Source organism: Chiloscyllium punctatum, chromosome 10 (assembly GCF_047496795.1).
Source record: "Chiloscyllium punctatum isolate Juve2018m chromosome 10, sChiPun1.3, whole genome shotgun sequence".
In the NCBI taxonomy this organism is placed as follows: domain Eukaryota; kingdom Metazoa; phylum Chordata; class Chondrichthyes; order Orectolobiformes; family Hemiscylliidae; genus Chiloscyllium; species Chiloscyllium punctatum.
This window is the reverse complement of record NC_092748.1, coordinates 58,940,192-58,955,505: the sequence shown is the minus strand read 5'-3', so window position 1 is coordinate 58,955,505 and position 15,314 is coordinate 58,940,192. Positions and strand designations below refer to the sequence as shown.

Below are 15,314 nucleotides of genomic sequence, written 5' to 3'. Positions count from 1 at the left end.
CATGCTGAACATCCCTAATCAATTCTTGCCTTTCCAAATGCATGCAAATCCTATCTCTCAGAATCCCCTCCAACAACGTACCCACAACTTATGTCATGGCACATGTTACCAATAATATTGATGCTTAATTTGGGTTCTGCCAGAATCACTTGATTCCAGACATTGTCACAGCTTTGATCTTGGCATGGATACAAACTGACATACAGATGCCTTCAACATCAAGTCAGCGTTTTATCACAAGGTGTTATAAAATCTTTAGTTCATTCATGGATGGTTAAGGAATGTTCCTTCAGTTTCATTAATGACTTTGTCTGTTAAACACATTGTTATCAGCTTACAACAAAATCCAGACAACTTTCAAAATTGGGTTGATAAGTGACAAGTAATACTTTCACAGCATGATGTAAATAAAGGGAATAGCCATGTGGAGAGGAAACCTGTACAGTAGTCCCTCTTGTACCCCTGGGGAATACGTTTCAAGACCTACCACAGAAGCCCGAAACCGTGGATAGGAACGAACCCATTCATTTAAATGGGAAACAAATCTTCCCAGCAGTCCCCAGTCCCTAGTTTTGGAATGTTCCCTGTAATATGTTCAGGCTGCAGTAAACCACAGGTAACTGAAACCATGGAAACCGGACCCATGGGTAAAGGGGTGGGGGGAGCTCACTCTGTTTGGATAGGTAAAGAAGGAACATGCATACACATGACATAAGTGAAGAACTAGAAAGGTATCAGGAGCATTGTCTTTCCCAGAGGATTGTCAACCTATGGAAATAGAAATTTTGCTGGCTTATGTATAGGGTGTAAATTATCTGCAAATATTCAAAAAGTATTTTTAATATAATCAGTAGAATTTAAAATTGTGTGTCAGGCTTGTGGAGTTTTAAAATATATTGGTTTTGTTGTTCAGAAACTTGGGCCTGTAATAACATTAAATCAACAATCCTTTCTAGACAGCATTCTTCACATTCAAGTTTGTCATACCAGATCCACTCCGAAAGAAGAGACTAAAACAATTGTGAAGCTTGATTGGTCAGCTGAACTGGTTGGGCAGAGAGATTAACACAGATACTAATTTTGCTGTGTTGGAATGAAGGACTGTGATAAAATATATAAAAATGTTTCACAAGCAAATAAAACACAGAAAAATTTAATGTAAAAACATTGTACTGTTCTCATCCTTAGGTGATCTAAAGAACGTGGAACTGGTCTTTTTGGCTATGCATTACATATTAACATTTCTGATCGATATTTTAGTCAAGCTGCTTTGATATTTCTTATGATGAAAATAGAAAGCCAGTGTAAAGGACTGGTAAAACTCATTGCCTCTGTGGAGATAGATATAGGGATTCCATTTAAGTAATATTTTGATAAAGAGTGCACAGAAGATAGTATTCTTATTGCATGTTATGTAGATAATTGTTTATTGTGGGATAGTACACTCTCTTAAGAAAAATAAGTTTGAGAAAAGGACATGGAAAAAACTTTCTGCTGATGAGGAATAGTCAACATGGCTTTGAGCATGGAAAATCGTGTCTCACTAACTTGATTGAGATTTTTGAAGAAATTATGAAGAGGATTGATAAAGGCAGAGAGATGAACATTATCGATATGGACTTCAATAAGACAGCCAACAAGGCATGGCAGACTGGTTAACAAGGCTAGATCACATGGAATACAGAGAGAAGTAACCATTTGGATACAAAATTGGCTCAAAAGTAGGAGACAGAGGGTGCTGAGGAAGGGCTGCTTTTCTAATTGGAAGCCTCTGACCTGCATTGTGTCGCAAGGATTGGTGCTGGATTCTGTGCTTGTTGTCATACATATAAATGATTTGGATATGAATATATGAGATATGTTACTAAGTTTGCAGGTGATACCAAAATTGAAGGTGTAGTGGTCAGCGAAGAAGGTTACCACAGAGTACAATGAGACCTTGTTCCGATGGGCCAAGGAGTGGGAGATGGAGTTTAATCTAGCTAAGTATGAGATGTTATATTTTGGTAGGGCAAATTAAGTTATACACTTAATGGTAAGGTCCTGAGAAATGTTGCTGAACGAAGAGACCTTGGAGTGCAGGTTCATATGTCCTTAAAAGCGGAGTCGCAGGTAGAGATGGCATTTGGTATGCCTGCCTTTCTTGGTCTGTGCATTGAGTTTAGGAGTTGGCGGATCATGTTGTGTCTGAACAGGACATTATTTAGGCTACTTTGGAATATTGCATTCAATTTCAGTCTCCCTGCTCTAGGAAAGATGCTGTGAAACTTTAAAGACTATAGAAAAGGATATTGCTAGGGTTGATGGGTGTGAGTTGTAGGGAAAGGCTGAATAGACTCGAGATATTTTCCTTGCAGCTTCAGAGGCTGAGGGGCATGGACAGGATGAATAGTCAAAGTCTTTTCCTCAGGGTAGGGAAGTTGAAAACTAGAGGGTTTAAGGTGAGAGGGGAAAGATTTAAAAATCACCTAAGCTGCAAAAGCTGAGGGTGGTGCATATATGGAATGAGCTGCCAGAGGAAGAATGATGTCACCAGGGTTGGAGGGTTTGAGCTATAGGGAGTGGCTGAATAGGCTGGAGCTGTTTTCCCTGGAGTGTTGGATGCTGGTTTATAAAATCATGAGGGCCATGGACAGGTAAACAAACAAGGTCTTTTCCCTGGAGTGAGGGAGACCTAAACTAGAGGACATAGGTTTAGGGTGAGAGGTGAAAAATTTAAAAGGGACCTAGGTGCAACCTTTTCATGCAGAGGGTGGTGCACTTATAGAATGAGCTGCCAGAGGAAGTGGTGGAGGCTGGTACAATTACAACATTTAAAAGGCATCTGGATGGTTATATGAATAGAAAGGGTTCAGAGAGATGTGGGCCAAATGGAACTAGACTAATTTAGGATATCTGGTTGGAATGGACGAAGGGCCTGTTTCCATGCTGACCAGCTCTACGACATGAATACAGGCGTGAAAAGGAAATCTTTAAGATATACATGACTACAAGTGATCAACTGATTTTTGTGTACCAAATAAAAAATGTGTACAAAGAAATTTGGGGGTCCTAGATAAAGGGTATCTCATAATACTCTTTGCAGAATACACTTATTAGTCTTAATTTGTTTTGAAGTGTTGATTTTTACATGTAATTTCTTATTTAGAAAGCAAGAAAAGGATCACCAATTGTATAACTGTTTAAATATACCAGGACTGTGTGTATTTATTAAGGAGTTATTTAAGTTCTACACATGGACAAAACACAACAATATTGTTAGATTAGAAGATGTATATTTGAATATAAATGTAAGTTTGTGTAAAGATTGGCTCCAGTTCTATCCTTCATTGATTGGCCTCCTAGAACAAAACCTTAAAGTCAGAAGTGAAAATGTCCATTTTTTAATTCTTTTTTTCTTCTTTTCTCACGCACACACACACACACACACACACACACACACACACACACACACACACACACACACACACACACACACACACACACACACACACACCTCCCCCAGAGCCAGCTCTCGGAGTGAACAGAACCTCTGACACACCTTTTTTTTATTTAACCTCCACACTACCACCTAACTACGGTCGTGCTTATTTTTTCCCCAACACCCATGTTGTGTGTGCAGGTGTGAGACACAGTGAGAGACACAAGGTGTACGAATCTTTATTCAATTTCCACCACCAGGAAGAAAGGAAACACCCAAGTGGCCAGTGACAAGCAGTGCCCTTCACATCAAAAGGCAATGCTGTGTGATCAAACAGTGAAGGGGAGGGCAGGGATTAAATCAAAATAGAGTTGGAGGGGGAAATAATGCACTCCACTCCCTGCGGTGCCCACCTCTCCCTGAACAGCTCCAGAGTGTTGGGGGAGACCGCATGCTCCTACTCCAAGGACACCCGGGCTCTAACGTAACCGTGGAAGAGGGGCAGGCAGTCAGCCCTAATGACCCCCTCCATGGCCCGCTGCCTGGACCTGTTTATGGCCAGTTTGGCCAGGGCCAGGAGCAGACCCACAAGGAGGTCTTCAGATCTGCCCTCCCTCCTCCGTACCGGGTGCCCGAAGATCAGGAGCATGGGACTGAAGTGCAACCAAAAGCAGAGGAGGAGGTTTTTAAGCAAATCAAAAAGGGAGTGCCAACGCCCACACCCAATATACATGTGGTCCACAGACTCCACAGCACCACAGAACAAGTAGTTGGGTTGGGAGAAAATGTCCATTATTGATTGCAGTTCCATTTAGTATTCCTCAGAAAATGAAGTATTGTCTGTCTGAATTGTGGTCAGGCGGTCAGCAGCAGAAATAGCTACAAGACTGGTTAAGAGTTACAATCAAGCATATTGGGAACTTTGGTCAAGCTAGTTTAAACTCTGACCAAGATTAAAAATGCAGCCAGGACATGTCCTGTAAGCTGTGATCTGCACTTTCCTGTGTTGACCAAATAAGGGAAGTATTCATAGTGATCCGCTGGACATAGTAGCATCACCTATTACCTTACATGGAGCATGGTATGTGACTGTAACTAGGTATGAATATTTGAGAATTGTCTACCAGTAGATTCCTTTGGCTGAGATCAAACATTGTGATCAGGTTTTGGTCAATTCATTGGCTGAGTGCCAGAGAAGTATCTGGAAGAGTGAGCAGACTTTAGTGCAAAATTAATAGCACAAAGGATTTTTCCTGAGTTATCTTCAGAGAGACCTCGAGGTAAGATCTACACTGAGAGCAAAAGTTGGCCACTTTACTCAAATCAGGTGGTATTTGTTTCAAGTCAAACTTACAGTTAAAATTAGAGTTAAATGTGAATTAAGTTAAAAAGTTAAAATGAAGTGAGTTAAGTTGAAGTTAAATGAGGTAAGTAGTAAATGTCCCTACGAATATGTGTTTTATATTGATACATGAAGAATTAAATAAAGAAGTGTTTGTTTAATTAAATTCTGAATTGACTCCCTTTCTCTTGTCTGTCACACAAAGAAAGAACACCTAGGAGAAGATTGAAGTACTCTTTATGAGTAACAGTATGTAGCAGGACCGGATGACATTCAGACTTTGGTTGATAAATGGCAGGGAACAGTCACTCCACATATGTGCCAAACAATAACCGCCTGTAACAAGATGGAAGTCTGAGCACTTCCCATTGACATTCAACAACACTGTCATTGCCAAATCCCACGCCATCAATAACCTGTGGCCAACATTGACCTGAAACTTCACTAAACTGGCTTTATAAACACCGTGGCTGCAAGTAAGGCGAGGAACAGAATTCACAAACCTGTGGTCTGTCCTCTACCAGAGCACAGTGGCCTCTGCACCCAACCTGAGTGCAGAGGCTTTGCCCCTGACCCAAGTGCTGCAACTGTTTCTGACCAGGGTACAGTAGTTCCAATAAACCTTATTCCCCCCCCTGCCACTACATTGAGTACAATAGGCCCCTGGGCTCTAGTTATTGTATTCTATTCTGGGCAAAGGCCAGAAGTGCATAGAGTCATAGAGATGTACAGCATGGAAACAGATCCTTCGGTCCAACCTGTCCATGCCGTCCAGATATCCCAACCCAATCTAGTCCCACCTGTACTACCCTCTGCGTGAAAAAGTTGCCCCTTAGGTCTCTAACTCGATTGCCTAAAGTCTGTTCACCATCCACAGGTCACAAGTCGGTAGTGTGATAGAAAAGGTCTAGATTAGATTAGATTAGATTACTTTAGATTAGATTACTTACAGCGTGGAAACAGGCCCTTCGGCCCAACAAGTCCACACTGCCCCGCCGAAGCATAACCCACACCATACCCCTACATCTACATCTACCCCTGACCTAACACTACGGGCAATTTAGCATGGCCAATTCACCTGGCCTGCACATCTTTGGACTGTGGGAGGAAACCGGAGCACCCGGCGGAAACCCACGCAGACACGGGGAGAACGTGCAAACTCCACACAGTCGCCTGAGGCGGGAATTCAACCCGGGTCTCTGGCGCTGTGAGGCAGCAGTGCTAACCACTGTGCCACCGTGCCGCCCACAGGTCAGAACAAGTATTTGTATATTTTTTAAGAAGAGTTGGATAAATTATTGATAAGCAAAAGAGTGAAAGTTTATCAAGGGTAGGTAGGAATGTGGATTTGAGGTTACAATTAGATTAACCATAATCTTATTAAATGGCAGAACAGGCAGGCTTGAGGGTCTGAATGACCTGCTCCTAGTTCCTATGACCCTGACACTACTAGTAAAGAATTACAGGGCAGTGACCGTATTGGTGAGGCAATGCAGAGTAGCAATAATATTAACCCAACTGGAATGGAAGCTATCAGCTCTCTTCATCTGATGTTTGAAACGGTCACAATTGTTGGAAGTAACATCGTCTGGAACAAGTCCTTAAGTCTTTGTCTGCTTCTGAGGGTAAAAGCACCGATGGCTTACAATATTAAAGGGGAAACCCATGTTAAAAAACACACTGACGTTTGGAGAACATGAGAAAAACCAAATCCACAATCATCAACGGGAAAATGTACTTCGACCGCCCAAAACGAAAATTGTTTGGTTCTCCGACGATACTTCCCTTAACTTTTACCACACAAATGCAATCGTCAACTAAATAGAATATTGTTTAGTTGCATCTTGGAGCTGTACTGCTCATTTTCAATACAATAGTCAGTTTGAATTAGCAACCATGTATTAAACTTGACCTCAAACAGCAGTTTTACATTCACAGCAAGCGTGATTGTTTTGGATGTTGTTTGAAACAATTTTGTTCAACTGTTACATATTTGGATAATAAGATATCCTAAATAACAAGCACAAATGAAAAGTCCCATATATGCATTGTTTTCGGTTATCCGCTTTAAATAACGCTTTTTTTTATTGAGGAGCTTCGTTAGTGCCAAAGAACTTGTGAAGATACTGTGGTCCTAGCAATAACTGTCTTTACATACTTACTCCTTAAATATCCAATTACCTCGTCGTTTTTGGTTTAATCGACATTATGGTTACAACTTGTTTCCTGAATGTTCTGATTAGAAAACTGACAATTATTTCATATTTTCAAAAGTAATCTTCTTAGTTCAGATGCATACTGTTGCCATTGTTCAGTCAAAAATAAAAAAAAACAATCTTATAAATAATTATCCAAGACGTATAGAAATGGATTGATCTTCAAAATACAGCAACCACACACTGGAAATAATAACAAAATATACCTTTCAAACGATTATGTTCACCAGAACACAGAGATAACAATTTCCAGAAGCTATTGTTTATAGCCACGACACAGACCAAATGAAATACATTAGAGTAAATGGTTGTGGAGACACTGGGTAGCAAATGAGGTATATTTAATCCAGTGAACTCAAGTGTTCCAGTCCTATTTTGGAATAGGAGACAGTTGACTTGATCAGCTGCTACAGTTCACCAAGGTCATGCACCAGCTCCACTTACATATATGTGAATCTCTAGGGCCAAGTCTGCTTTTTTATTTGGAGCACTTGACCTATTATAAGGCATATTACACCAGAAAACAGTGTACATCAACATGAGTTGCGAAGTGCTATTTGTTACGTATTATTTTCTGCAAACTCTACGCTGATGAAACGGAGCTCGAGCTGCCTTCCAGAGTCTTTGCACATTCCATCCATTCTCATCATGCCTGGTTCTTCAGGCCATCTGACAAAAATGGCTTGCTAGTTCGTAGATATGCATTAATCCGGCTTCATAATAACAAAATAGTTTATTTTAGTGACTACTAGTTAATCTTCAAGAATTAATTCCATTGAAGTAAACGGAATTTTTGTATTTATGTTTGGGGGCAAAATTAACGTGAGGAACGTTCATGTTCATGACAACTCCACAGGAAAGTTTAATGGATTTACTCAGGAGGCAACACCTGCCTATTTTTGTTTGCTTCGTTCTGCACAGTTGCCTGTTCATTGTGATTCAAATGTGAGTTTTTCAAATGAATTCAAATGGTTGATGAATTCAAGACTCCTAGCTATAAGGTCAGCTGTGTGCTCTAAGGAATAAACATTCAACACAAGTTAAGGGGGTATTTAAAGAGCAGCACAAGTTTGTTCCAGCAACATTATGTATAGCTGATTTGATTAAGATTTATTGATGAGGTAATAGGAATCAGGGGTTGATGTTGTGTACAACCACCTCCAAAGGCATTTGATGAAGTGCCATATGTTATAACACACGGTAAACCCCTCTAGTTTAAATTGGCAGAGACTCAGAAAAGTTGAGCTCAGGCCGTAATCTGTGAAATTTCGAGTGGCAAAGAGCTATCGTAAATGTCACTATTTAAGAAAAAAATAAAATTGTTAAGTCCAAAAAAAAAACAGGAGACAACACCTACTTACAACTCATTTCTCTTAAACCCCTCTTTTACCTCCCACTTTACAATACTGGTCTGATAAAAACCCCAATTAAGATTTACAAAGAAAATCACATTTCAAAAGCAGACAGCTGTGTCGATTCTCCTTTGTAGATTTTCCTCTTTAGATGTTCCAGCGTTGTCTTTTCTTCCGTGTTCTGCTGCACAAATTTCTTATGGACAGAAACCTTTCAGAGAACTAGTCTGCACGCAGGCGGTTGGTACATGGCTTCTCTTTGCTGTTCTGGCTAACTGTTCAAAATACCTGATTTTATATACCCCAAACCATCAGACTGACTCATTGGTCTGATGTCATCAGTTTAAACTGATTTTCCAAATTCAAATTTTTTACATATCATGGCAACATCACTCCAGCCATTTGTTTCACAACAAAATATTACCTTTTTTAAATTTCAGCACACTGTGCTTTCAGTCAGTGCTTGCCAGCTTCCCCGCTCAAAGATACAGTGCACCTCAACACCTTCATAACACAAATAAAACAGGTTAAAAGCAAAAGTTAAAACCTGTGGAATAAAAGGAACAGAGGCAGTATGGATAGCAGGATGGGGGGGGGGGAGAATGGGAACTGAAAGTGAAGATTATTTTTCCTGCAGTAAACATCAAATTTCCTTTAAATTAGTTGTGGTGCTCAATAATTTGCATGTTTATATTCAACACTTGTTGCTGTACTGTTACTTATTCTACAGAGATCAGCCTTTGACACAAATTGACTATGTCTGTCTTCCTTCATTTCAAGGCATTCTTTAATTCCTTTCTCTCTCAACATATCTGCCTTCATCTAATGCATCTGTACTATTTACTTGAACTATTCTTCATAGCTGGTACCTGCCTCTCAATCTTCATAAATCCAATAGAGACAGGATGAATCTATGAGGATTTGAGAATTTTGTCTTATACATGATTGTGTGTTGACTCACAATTTTATAGATTAAGTTCTAGTTTTGAACACCGATTAAAAAAAGTCTACTCTACCAGATCCCTTTTCGACTACCTCTTTAGAATACTTTTCTCTAGAATAGTGATACTAACATGCTAAGTCTTTTTGAAACAATTTCAGTTCTGGTATCATCTTTGTATCTTCACCAATGCTCCAATATCTACATTTTTGGGGGGGGAACTAAATGCAATGGAATACACTATGAACAGTAGGACTCTAGGAACTACTGAGAATCAGAGGGACCTGGGTGTACATACTCATTGTTGAAGGCAGGAGGACAAGTAGTTAAGGTGGATAAGACGACATATGGGATATTAGCTTTATGAGTCACTGAAGACAAGAACAGAAAAGTTCAGGTGGAGCTGTATAAGACACTTGTTAGGCAACAAATGCAGTTTACATCTCGTTCTGGTTCACATTACATAAAAAGGATATGATTGCACTCAAGAAGTGGAGACAACTAACCAGAATGTTACCAAGGTGGGAAGATTTGAGCAATGAAGAAAAAACACTAGATACACTGGTGTTCTTTTCCTTTAAGCAGGGAGGGTTGAAGGGTGTACAAAATTATGAAGGTCACAGGAGGAAGAAAGGACACGCTTTTCCCTGAGAGGAAGGGTCAATAACTAAAGGCATATATTTGAGATTAAGGGACTGGAGGTTTAGAGGAGATTTGAGGAAAAATGTTTTTACCCAGAGGATGGAGGCTATGTCTAAAAATAAGTGTTATAGAAGCAGGAATCCTAAGCAATTAAAGCAAAGACATGGGCAGAGTGCTGGAAAGTAGGATTATTTAGATTCTTGATGACCAGGGAGGACAAGAACCACCAAAGGGTCTTCTTCTGTTTTCTAGCTGTCTACAATTGACTCATCCAACTGTCATATGCAAACCTGGTCACATAGACCCATTTTCAATTTGCACCTCAGATCCCAAGATGCTGGGTTTTTATGCCTTTTTCATTAATTTCACCTAATAATTTCTCCCTATCTTCCTGAGAAACACTAATGTCATCAGCAAAAAACTCCTTGCAAAAGCAAATCACCATTTTTTTTTTTAATTGTGCAGTGTTAACCTTTCTCCTACTTCAACACAAGTGTGGTGGCCAGTTGCCACTGACACTGTCTTAGGCTCCAAAAACCACAGATTCCATTTCTCAGAACAATTTTCAGAGCCATAAGGAGCTTAATACACATCTTGTCTAAGTTCTCTATGCCAAATGTTTTTAAGCAGCATATTTATCAGAAAGAAAAGCAAAAAGAAACCTGACACTACTTCTTCAGAGATTTGGGATTTTCTAGTAAATCCACTTATTAATAACAGACTTTTATTAAGCGTAGTCATTGTAGGACCATGTAACAGCCAATTTGCATGTCAAGCTCTCACAAATAGAAAATTAAGAAATTGACCAATGATATTTGTTAATGGACAAACATTGGCTTGTACTCAAGAATATTTTCCATTTGTGCTCTGAGATATATTACAACTCATCTAATAGATAGCAACTCATTTCAGCACTGGAATGATAACCATGAATGTGCGCTCAAATTTAACCCATAGCCTTCCTTCTAAGTCAGATATGGAAGTGCTATAATACAAGCTTTCTTTACATAGTCTCCAACAATATTGAATGATAGGAGATGCAGGTCACCCCTGCAAACAGTCTTTTGCCATAATAAAAAATGTTGCAAAAAGCCTAAAATGTAATACCAAATTACCAGAAATTCACTACATTAACCAGTTCTAATCTTCTGAATTCTTCAGATAAATTTGAAGTGCAAGCTGATGGAATGCACTGCCTGCAGGTGTGATGGAGGAAGGCTTAATTGAGGCATTCAGGAAGGCATTAGATGCTCATTTGAATAAAAATACTGTAATGAACAAAAGCTATCGGGAAGCATCAAAATATTAGCACTCGGCAATGATGCTCATTTGAAGACCCAGTACATGGCATGTTAGGCTGAATGGCCATCTCCTGCAACACACAAACCTGTGATTAGAAGCGAAGAGCTTCACCATCCAATAATATCACACAAATATGCTTAGAAATAATATTTTATTACTGCAATGACAGATTTTGCAACAATAGCTATACTTATGGTGTTGCTAACAGAACAAAGTTGGTGAATAAACAGTATAGTCTATACAATGATTGTTAGCTTTTAATATCAAGAATTGATAAATCATTAATACTCAATTATTTCAAGATTTGATAGACAAGGTAATTTGTTTAAAAGATTTGAAGAAAAGGCAACTTTGCTGAAGTGCAATCCTGTTTTTTCTTACAGTAATGTAAAATTATTGACTACTTTTTGATCAAACCTACTTCTAAACTGTGCCACAGATTTTTAAGAATGAAACATTATTTGATCATTCATATTGCCAGCTGTGTCACCTCTTTCACATGTGGTCGAAGAGGATTCAAATCCACCAATAATGCTGCAATGCTCATAATATTCCACTGTTCTCCATCCAAAACAGCTGAAACATTGAATGACTCAATCAGAATTCCAGCTGAAGCAAGCACACCTGAAAAAGAAAGTCAGCAATTTTATTTTCACCTAATGCAGTCAACTATATGACAATGCTAAAATTAGTCAAGTTGATATTTTAAGTAGATCACGAAACTTTTTAAAACCAACTGTTCTTGTGGACAAAAATAGATCACACAACAGAGCAATTCAGTGGAAATGCAGCATGCACAATATTAAGGGATTTTAAAAGGATGAAAATATACAAAAATTTTTGAAAAAGGCAACAGAACTTTCAGATAGCAATGGATTATTGTCTGAGAGATAGATTAGCATTTGAAAATATTTTGGGAAAATATTTCAGGACGAATGAAGTGTGACAAAAAAAGGGATACAGAAGTTAGCTTGTTTATAAATACCAGATCATTCCCTACCAAATCTCAGGAATTCTGAGAAGACACCTTAACAATTAAATGCAGGTAATCCATACCTTTCTCTAACTTTTAAAGAGCTCAAAGTTTCTCATGTGAGACTAGTAAGAATAAAGTAAGGCTCATGTGTACATAGAACAAGTTGTCTGCATTGTTTTCTGTTGATAAAACAAATGTTCAGCCAGAGTGTAATTCCCATTAAAAAAACTTGAAAAATTTCCATTAACGTAACATTTTTCATATCCTCAGGATGTCTCAAGAGTCTTTACAACCATAGATACTCGCTGTCCCTTGATTTGAGGGGTGGCTACCGAGGATTGCATGTTTCTACTATAGCACTTTCAGGACTGAATAGGCCAAATTTGTGATGCATATATCTTTGGGAACATGATGCATGGCATCCCAGAGGTAGTGGGATTTAGTTTACAGGACTGATTCATTCACCTTCTTTGTCATTACTAAGGTGTTGGAGTTAAAGTATGCAGTTTGTGGACAAGTTTTAGCAACATTCAAGAGTGGGCTGAATTTCAAATATGCAAAATTGGAAATGGAGATTGGCCTGCAAAACGCAGTGGATAATGACACTGCAGTCAGGTGCAAACTGCTGCTTATATGACTAAAGTGGTTAGTTTAGGTATTGCATAGAGATGACTGAGGTTAAAGACTTTCCTATCTAGTTAAAATTTAATACTCACCACAAGGCAGTTTTTATTTCAGAAGATGAATAGCTACTGTCAGTCAGTTAGTTGTTAGTAGTACTGAGATTACTTGACACTGGTTTTAAGATCTCTTCTAGACAGTTGCAGGATTCTGATTATTAGAGTGCATGACCATGGTACTTTTAAATTGTAGTCAACTGTTCTAATGTAGTAGAATGCAGCTGCCAATCTGTGCATAGCAAAGTCCCACAAATACCAATACACAAAATGTTCAGTTAAATAGTTTCATTATGTTAATTGATGGAGAATATAATAACCAGAAAATCAAGAACATTTCTGCATTTCCTAAAGCAGTGTCATGCAATCTTTCGTGTCCAGCCCACACTAACATCTCATTCAGTACAGCACTGACTACCAAGATGCTATAATCAGACTTGCATTAAATATCAGACAAGATACGTTAGATAAACTACTTCCACTGGTTGGAGATTCTAGAACTAGAGGACAAGCCCTTTAAGACAAATGTTAAGAAGCACTTTTACACACAGAGTGGTAAATGTTTGGAACTCTCTTCTGCAAATAGTAGCTGATGCAGGCTCAGTTGTCAATTTTAATTTGAAGATAGATACAGTTTTATTAAGCAAAGGTAGTAAGGGATAAGGGCCAAAAGAGGGTATATGCAGTTAGGCCATAGATCAGCCATGATCTCATTCAATGTTGGAACATGATTAACGGCTGAATGGCCTTCTTTTCCTATGTTCCCATAAGATGATAATTTTGAACTAGTGACTTTTTCCCTGGAATATGCTATTATGGATGTGGGCCAATTGTATATTGATAAGTGTTATATAATGCATTACAGATGGAGAGAGAGAGCGCTGTAGCATGTACAGAAGTATAGTATTCAGTTTCACATGCTCAAGGTATCCTGAAGTATTTCACAGCCAATTATTTGCTTTTTGATCTGTGGTTTTGTCGGTAAATGCCACAGTCACATTGTGGGACAAGTTCCAACAAAACAGTAAGTGAAAGGAATGATCTGTTGTTCTATTTTAGTAGTGTCGATTGAAAGAATGGCTTGGCTACAGCAGAGAATTCTGCTCATTAATATATATGATATCTTTTAAATTCACTGGACAGATTATAGGCTCAATTTAACATCCCACAAAGATACGGCATTTCCAAAAATACAGTCCTGCATTGAGCACATGATCTCTGCCAAAGACAGGAGCAAACACTAAGTCCATGACTTCCTATTGAACCTTGCATAGTTCAATTATACATAAGTAATATTTTAGTGGGGAGTGGATAAAAGGGAATAAATGACAGGTAATGATAAATGATAGGCACCCCTCTTTTGGGAAAGTTTGGTCAAATTCCTGACCAGATTTGATTTTTACCCAAGTTATGAAATCCATGGAAAGGGGAATAGTAAGGTAATATCAAATCTTTAGTAATGAAACCCTGCAGAAGCTACATGAGACTTACTACCTGAGAAAGCAGAAGTTGAACCTAACCAAGTCCAAATAGTTCCAATTGGAACTGCTAGGAATTTGCAAGATGTGCATTTTTTTACTGGACTGGTTAAGAAAGGGCACAATGTCCAGTAAAATGAGTAAACAGTTCTGACTTTCAAAGGGGATAATTGCCCAAATCTTCTATAATTCTGTTCAGATAACCCTCCCAACCCAAAGTGTTCCAGGCCTGGCTTTACCAGATCCCGCACTCTAAAATGCCCTGGACTGTACACAAGCTCTCCTCCCCTCACGACTCTGGACTGACCTGCTCAGTCCAGGTCCAGATAGCCCATTGAATACTTCCACTCCAAACACAACAACTCCCCAGCATCACTCCACAACTACTCACTCATCTACTCTGCTACCCCTTCCAGTCTGCCACTCTACCAACTGTGTCACACTACACCTTATTTACTTACCTCATCAGCGATCCCCCTATCAACCTAACTGACTCATTCATTCACTAACACTGCAAAGCTGCTTAGACATCCCAGTTGTTCTGCACCATTTATGTTATTAAATGAATTAACTTACCACTTATGGCAGTTACTGCTGTAAAAAGGGGCATGGCTCACCCTAATTCAGGATTCAGTTGCATAAAAGATATGTTGTGCATCTCTTTTTTTGCTATGTTTCCTAAACATTGACTTTATTCCCCTTCCTTAAGCTAAGCCAGCCTGTTTGTATCTTGCTGTTTTGTTCGATGCTGTCTTGGTCTACTGAACCCATAACTATCTCCACAAAGAATCACTCCTGCTTTTGTAACATCACTCATTTTGAGCTCTCCATTCATTCTTGAAAGCCTTTCCAAGTGTTCATCACCAAAAGGCTCAAACATTGCAATGCAATCCTGGCTAGCTGTCCATCCTTTGCACTCATCTAAAACATTGTTGCATCATGTCTTATTGTTTCACCACACTTACAGT

At 39.0% G+C, this 15,314-nt stretch overlaps 3 protein-coding genes across 5 annotated transcripts in view; 1 reads left to right on the top strand and 2 right to left on the bottom strand.

Moving 5' to 3' along the window:
• Positions 1-7,290, bottom strand: part of klhl23 (kelch-like family member 23) — a 31,756-nt gene extending 24,466 nt beyond the window's left edge. For both annotated transcript variants that reach the window (XM_072579276.1, XM_072579277.1), the window contains exon 1: positions 7,186-7,290. The gene's annotated coding sequence lies outside the window, so the exon portion shown is untranslated. The remainder of the gene's footprint in view (positions 1-7,185) is intronic.
• The window catches only part of cfap210 (cilia and flagella associated protein 210), a 193,092-nt gene that overhangs the window by 38,827 nt on the left and 138,951 nt on the right, over positions 1-15,314 (top strand). The window lies entirely within an intron of this gene.
• phgdh (phosphoglycerate dehydrogenase) overlaps positions 11,350-15,314 on the bottom strand; it is a 61,611-nt gene continuing 57,646 nt past the window's right edge. Inside the window, exon 13 of the mRNA XM_072579271.1 lies at positions 11,350-11,839. Coding sequence (XP_072435372.1) covers positions 11,685-11,839 — 155 coding nt within the window. The 3' untranslated portion in view covers positions 11,350-11,684. The remainder of the gene's footprint in view (positions 11,840-15,314) is intronic.